Below are 7,584 nucleotides of genomic sequence, written 5' to 3'. Positions count from 1 at the left end.
GGGAGGGGAGGGGAAGGAGAAAAGGAATTCTGAGATCAGAGGTCAGCAGTTAGGGCTCAGGTGCCATTCAAAGACTCTTTTCTTTTGTCTGCCAACCTAAAATTTAAGATGGATCTTTAAACTCCTGCCATTATGTCTGAACTCCAGAATGAAGCCAGACAAGAGAGCAAAGAAAGAATAAAGAAGCAATGTGTCCCCCGTCCACAGAGGCGACTTCGGAAGTCACAACAGATTCACGTTTCCAGACACAGTTCCTTGTCCAAAGTTTCTCCCCTCCACACACCTCAATCACAAGTAAGCATGAAGAGGGAGGTAGCACGTCCTTAAACTTGGCCCAGCCCATAGTCCTGCGTAGAAGGCAGCAGGGATCGCATCTGCGACAGCAAGGGGCAATGTCTGGGTTGTCTAGGATATTTAAACATGTCGGTGAGATACTAACATTAGAATACTCTGACCATGGCATGTAGATAGCACTACAGAGGAGGGAGCCACCCTCCTCTTCCATCTAACCCACCCTGTGCAGTCTTGCTTCCCCAGCTGCACCAGGACTGGCACTGTCCACTGGGTGAAAACTGACCCATACACTGAATAAGATTTTAGGTCTCTGGCTCACACACTTTGATGGTCTGCGCTGTTTGCAGAGAGGAGTTACAAAATGCTTCCTGGTAAAAAGCTCACTAAGAAAAAGCAAAGTGTGATGGTTGCTACTAAAAGTATCAGTAGTTTAAAACAAAAGGCCAAGCTCATTTCTGCGACTGCTGAAGGGATGATCCAGGTGACAAGGGAGAGAAGTGACAAGGGAACTGTGCTACAAAGACAGAGCCAGCAGGATAAGAAGACAAATAAGACGCCAGCAGGACTACACTGGTCCCTTCACAAAGTGTCTTACAGGTATATTAAGAATCCTATGAAATGGGAGTCACTTTAAAAAAGTGGGGGGGGGGGGGGCTGGTAGGATGTAAAAGAGGGTGTCCAATCAGGTGGAACCCAGACTTTGGCTTTTACCCCTCTACACAGGGATCCATTCTGAGCCAGGTAGAAAGGAGTTATGTCCTATGAGTGTCTGAAGCCACTAGCCTCTGCTGATCAGATGTCAGCCACAGCCCACCCCCAGCTGATAAGCAATATGCTTTACTTGAAAGACAACATCATTCCAACTAATAGTCATGGCTCTAAGGTCCTTAGGGCCATCAAAACATAGCTCGTCTTGAAGTGGAATTTCTGGTTTCTTTGGAGACTCGGTTGTGTTATGTGACGTTTTTCTGGAAGCTGTCTTATGAGAGGGTGTTTCCCTGAAGCACACGTGAGAGGACCCGTGATGTCTGAAAGAGTTTAAGCAGAGCTAACAGTGAACGGGGCTCTTGCACTGGTTTGCCTTGCAGTGCTTCACTGATCTTGGCTGATGCTGCTCTTGCTCTGCCCTGCATCTCTTTGCTTGTCGTGACTTTGTAGAGATTAAACATGCCAAAGAACTTCTCGGGGTATTCCAGCTGCTTCTTGGCGCTTCCACAGACTCCTGCCAATATGGCAGGGCCTCGGGGTTTCTTCTGGATCGAGCTGCTACTACCAATTTGTGTTTGGTAATTGCCAATTAGACTGGACTGCTCTTACAGACTCATATTTAGTGTTTTGGATTGGATCGCCCCAAAGAACTACTTTTAAGCAGGTCCACAATCCCCATTGCCTGTTAACCTTCTTTTTCCCTACCTCTGGTAGGTGGGCTAAAAGGGAGGTTGAAGCCTTTAAGAACCCTTATTAAAGTAGGTTTTTGAAAACTTGAAGCCTACACCATCTGGACTCCCTTCCCAGAGCAGTAAGGTAAGGGCACAATCAGTGCTGCCTCTGGCCTCACGAGCAGGCCATGGCCTTCTACTGGGCGGCCTGAGAATGCTTCTTTCTTATGGCACTCTGGTGCTCTCAGGAGGGCTTGGAACTGTTTGTCTACTCCCCAGCTGACACCAGTGGCAGGACTGGGCTTGGACTCATCTACTACACACACACACACACACACACACACACACACACACACATTAGATTATTGTTTTTTTTTTTTTGTTTTTTTTGTTTTTTTAAGATTGATTGATTGGTTGGTTGGTTTATTATTTGTACAGCAGTCTGCTGCATGTATGCCTATGGACCAAAAGAGGGCACCAGATCTTATTATAGATGATTATAAGCCACCATGTGGTTGCTGGGAATTGAACTCCGGACCTCTGAAATAGCAGTCAACACTCTTAACTTCTGAGCCATCTCTCCAGCCCCAGATTGTTGTCCTTAAAACAAACAAAAATATCAACATTTGGGGCTAGAAAGACGTCTTTGTGGTTAAGAACACAAGCTGCTCTTCCTGAGGGCCAAAGTTTGAGTCCCAGCGCCCACATGGCAGCTATAACCATCTGTAACTCCAGTTCTGGGGGATCTAATGCCCCTCTGAGGGTCCAGAGCTGCCAGCAGGTAGGAGCTGGACTGGTGGCTGTGTCCAACACTGCTCAAGTTTGCCTGAGCCTGAGCAGGGGTGGCATAAGACCCCAGAGGCAGGCCAGACTCTACAGCTGCCCAGGGGGTTACAGGTGACTGTGAATCAGTACCTCTACCTAGGGCCTCCCTCCCCGTTATAGTGCATTGGTATCCTCTGGAAGTCTTGGGCATTGAAACCCCATCATGTGGTTTGCACCTGGAGAACCAACCATTAGCATTCACAGCCTGCAGAGAAACAAATGGGCAGCCCCACTCCTTACAGAGCAGTGAGTGAGAGACTACCAAAAACAAGTCACAAGACAGTCATTACATTACATTACATTACAAGTTCAGTGTCAGGACTTTCAGGGGCCTGCTTTAAAACACCCAAATTTAACTTTCTGCCAGCTCGACAGCAAATACTCTGACAAGTCATCAGTTTAAACCCCACTAGTTTTCTAACTGCCTGACCATCCAGGAGATCCACTGTCAAGGCCCGATCATCCATCCTGAGGCTCCAGGAGACCACAAGGCTAACGCTGCTGCTGCCCATGCACCTTTCCCAGCTTCTCCTCTGCTCATCATTTCCTGGACACTCTGGCTGTTCTCCTAGTTCTCATGATATGCTCGGTTAAAGGGTTAGCTGTGCCTTCCCAGTGTCCTACATGCAGGATTCTAAGTCAGTGTTGAGCAGTGTTTCAAGGCGGGAGTGCTCATCAGAGAACACCTTTTTAGCAGAAGGACCTGTAAGGACAGGTCTCTGCCTTCCCCTGACAGGGCAGATACTCTGGAGTTAGACAAACAACTGAGAGGGCATGTGTGTGCTCAACAGACTTCGCACGCTGTCAAAGCTGTTCCTCCTCGCATAGTGCTGAGCAGCACTTTCCAGACAAGACACGAGTCAGTGTTACTTCCAACGTCTAGGACAAGGTCGAAGTGAAAGCTAGGAAGGGGCTGCCCAAGCAACTCCGCACAAGCTGCTCTCACTATCTGCACCCCTCACAGCTGGATTTACAAGACTAAGAACTTGATGTGTTTTAGGAGGGTGTTTTTTGTTTGTTCGTTTGTAAGTTACGACTGTTTTTGTACTCAGTACTTTTCTGATGGCTGTGACAGAGCTCCCTGACAAAAGCAACGTTAGGAGGGTTTGCTTAGGGTCACAGCTCATGTGCCCACCATGGTGAGGACATCAGCTGCAGGAACTTGAGGTAGCTGGTCATATCCAGTCAGAAAACAGAAGACGGATGAACACACAGGCAGGCCTAAGGCTCACTTCTCTCCCGTGCACACTGCTTTTGAGCAGGGCTCACTAGGGCCAAGCTGAGAGCATCCCTGAGGCTGGAGATGCACTCAACTTACTTTCTCCTTTTTATCTGGTCCAGGACTCCCCAGCCCACAGAATGGCACTACACACAATTAGGGTGTCTTCCTACTTCAATGAGCATAATGTAGACAATTCTCACAGACCTGTCCGGATAGATTCCAGAACTCATTAGCAATGAAGATTAACAATCATTATAAGGCCTTCAGTAGGTTGTAGAAAAGGGTAACACTTACCTTTAAACTTTGATCTAATATTTGCCAGTTCCTTGTTTATTCTCTTAATTTCAGCTTCTTTACTTTTACCTAGGAAGAAAGAATATAAATATACTGTTTCATTGTCTCTAAAGAAGCATTCCTTCCTGCTGAGATGCACACTGAGATCTGATGACAGTCTCATGGTTTTCAGTGGTGCTGGGGGGAAAGGCCCCAACTACATGGAACACTACCACAGACAAAGCCCTAGGGTTTCCACTCAGCCTCAAAACTTGAAGACAGGAGGTAAAACCAAAGAAAGAAGTAAACCATTTCAGAACCAGCACAGGACCCAAGCCCCTAGTGGACTGGCCTAGGTTAGTCACAGCAAGGCAAGTACCCCACGAGGATCGTGATAAGTAAGCTCACAGCACTTCCTGGAAGCAGCACCTCAGAGGGGTGCACTACACCTCCAGTTTAATCCTCTCTGCCTGTGTGCCACAGCTCTGAGGACGGAAAGCAATCACAACACGCACTGAGGGCTTCCCCTCAGTGAGCCATCAGCTGTACAACATGGAAGCTGACTTCCATGAGCACTGAGGAAATAAGAGTTTAACCCACAAGCTTCCAACTGTCTTCTCTCATGACACTCACAAACTGCATCGCCTAGCAAGTCTACCTCCAATGCAAAATGAAGTTAGGAGAAATGGGAAAACAGCTACTCCGTGACGGTCAAAACTCCACTCCGTGTGATACCCTCTGCTGGAGTGCTACCCATCCTCCACAAACACTGGCTTCCTATGCACCTGTCTTAACTTTACTTGTGCTGGCAGCCCAAAGAGGGCAGGGGAATTAACCAGGAACACACATCTTATCAGATAAACATGCTGTGTACACAAACAAGTACTTGTATGTGTAAGTCACTCTTTGAAACAGCAAGGAAAACAATTTAAAGGGTCCACAGGCAGCCTGATGAGTAGTGCACTCACTGCACAAGCCTGAGCATCCGAGATGGGTCCCTCGAACCCAGGTAAAGGTAGATGCTCATGAGAACTGACACCAGAGTTATCCTCTGGCCTCCACATGCATACCACACTCCATACACACATGCAATAATAATAAATAAAATTCAAACTTTAAAAATAGCTTTGCCAAGCATGGTACAAACTCTTTTTTTTTTTTTTTGGTTTTTCGAGACAGGGTTTCTCTGTATAGCCCTGGCTGACCTGGAACTCACTCTGTAGACCAGGCTGGCCTTGAACTCAGAAATCCGCCTGCCTCTGCCTCCCGAGTGCTGGGATTAAAGGCATGCGCCACCACGCCCGGCATGGTGGTACAAACTCTTAACCCCAGCACTGAGGAGGCAGAGGCAAAGCCAGCCCGGTCTATTAGTGAGGCCACATCTCAAAAAGACAAAACAAAACAAAAAACTGCCTTAACAACCAATAGCTGCTTAAAGACGAAGGATCCTTCCTTTCCTGATGCGGAGGCCACTGACAGGTTTCCCAAGCTCCAGAAAACGGCCCCACACCCATGTAACTGTTTGTCCCAGACACATGCACAGACAAAAACGTACACATAAAGGAAGCAAAAAAATGTAAAGAAAAAGCTTAAAATGGCCTTCTCCATTAAAGTGAGAAAGGGAAGTGATGGCATGGAGGGGAACAGGGGGACGAGTGGATATGACCAAAATACATTGAACTCATATATGTAATTGTAATAAAAGATGATAAAAATATAAATAAAAAGGCTGAGATGGCTCAGCAGACTGCTCTTCCAGAGGTCCTGAGTTCAATTCCCAGCAACTACATGGTGGCTCACAACCATCTGTAATGGGATCTGATGCCCTCTTCTGGTGTGTCTGAAAGCTACAGTGTACTCACATATATAAAATAAATAAATCATATATATGCATTATTATATATGCTATTTATTCATATATATACACATACATACACGCACGCGCACACACATACATACATACATACATACATACATACATTCATACATACAAATAGCCCGGCTGAGGTGACACACACCTTTAATCCCAGCACTTGGGAGGTGGAGTCAGGAGAATTTCTGAGTTCGAAGCCAGGCCAACCTGATCTACAGAGTGAGTTCCAGGACAGCCAGGGCTGAGAGAAACCTTGTCTCAAACAGAAAGAAAGAAAGAAAGAAAGAAAGAAAGAAAGAAAGAAAGAAAGAAAGAAAGAAAGAAAGAAAGAAAGAAAGAAAGGAAAAAGAAAGACAGACACATACATCAAATGCTGCAGGGCCTGGCCTCTCACTGCCGCTACCCAGTGTATTTGCTTCCCAGCAAGGCAGGCCCAAGCATCACTTATCTCCTGTGAATACTTGCTCATGCGCAGGGCTCACTATGGCTGAACTGAGAGCACTTCTTAGTCCAGCTCTACCCAGCAAGCTCTACAGGTGAGAAGGATAGGAAACAGGATTCTACACAGCAGGGGCAGAGGGCAGCAAGGCCTAATGCCCAGCAACCTCACATCACTGTCCCCAACCCTGATGTATCAGGTCTTAGAACCCTGACTCCTATCTGCCACACCTGAGCAGCTGAAGGCTCCATCAGGGTGGGCACAGCAAGCACTGGCTTAGCTCTGGTGCTTCCTAAACTGCCAGGAACAAGGTAAGAGAAGCTTTTATTTCTGAAGTTTTCTTTAATCCTGTCTTTAAGAGGTATAGTAGTTCAAATGTATAATCCCAGTATTCAGGAGGCTGAGTCAGGATTGCCTGAGCTATAATATAAGCAAAAAAGAAAAAGTAAAAAAAGAGTTAAGACTAAAAAGGCAGGCTTGGTGGGATACACCCACCCTAACCCTAGCATAGGCCTCATCTCCACATCTCTTTTGAGCATCAGGCTCTGACATGTCCTGCTCTACAGAGATATCAGTGTGTCCCCAGACAAGCCCAGCCTCAGGAGGGAAGCTCTTGGAGCACAAAGCTTCACCTAAGGGGCACCAAAAAAATGTGGGGTGTGGCTCTAAGTTCCTGTGGTGACACAGGCGCTTCTGTACAGAACAGCTGAGGAAACGGAGATGAGGGAAGCTCCTCCTTCCAGGCTGTGCCCATGACTGACTGCATGGAGGCTCGTTTCAGGAGAGATGTCTGAAGGAAAGGAGAGAGGGAGAGGTGCAACCCATTTGCAAACCTACTTTTTAGCCAGAAGTAGCTCACCTGCTACAGAGCTTGGAGAGGAGTGTGGGAGGCTTTGGTTTTTCTGGAGAGAATTAAAAATTTGCCCATGAATAAGAAGTAAAAATAATTTTTCTTAAAAATGGAAGAGTCTTCTTAAATTGTCTTGGGTACTGTAAACTAAAACAACGTTAACTTGTACAGTATTTCATATTCTGTTTTTTTTTGCCACCACCATCCCTCCATCCTGCTTTTGAGACAGGGTCTGACAAAGAATGTAGACTCAACTGGCCTGGAACTCATAGCAATCCTCTTCTTGGCCTTTGCCATCAACCACCACACCTGGCTCTCACAAGACTGCCGAAAGGAAAGGAAAGGAAAGGAAAAAGGAAAGGAAAAAGGAAAGGAAAAAGGAAAGGAAAAAGGAAAGGAAAAAGGAAAGGAAAAAGGAAAGGAAAAAGG

General features: G+C 46.5%; 1 protein-coding gene across 2 annotated transcripts in view; it reads right to left on the bottom strand.

Moving 5' to 3' along the window:
- The window catches only part of Ap2a2 (adaptor related protein complex 2 subunit alpha 2), a 72,939-nt gene that overhangs the window by 41,521 nt on the left and 23,834 nt on the right, over nt 1-7,584 (bottom strand). For both annotated transcript variants that reach the window (XM_021217995.2, XM_021218696.2), the window contains exon 2: nt 4,015-4,083. In XM_021217995.2, coding sequence (XP_021073654.1) covers nt 4,015-4,083 — 69 coding nt within the window. The remainder of the gene's footprint in view (nt 1-4,014; nt 4,084-7,584) is intronic.

The sequence above is a fragment of the Mus pahari genome, chromosome 1 (genome assembly GCF_900095145.1).
Source record: "Mus pahari chromosome 1, PAHARI_EIJ_v1.1, whole genome shotgun sequence".
Taxonomy (NCBI): domain Eukaryota; kingdom Metazoa; phylum Chordata; class Mammalia; order Rodentia; family Muridae; genus Mus; species Mus pahari.
Note: the sequence above shows the minus strand (reverse complement) of the source record. Positions and strands in the feature narration are given on the sequence as shown.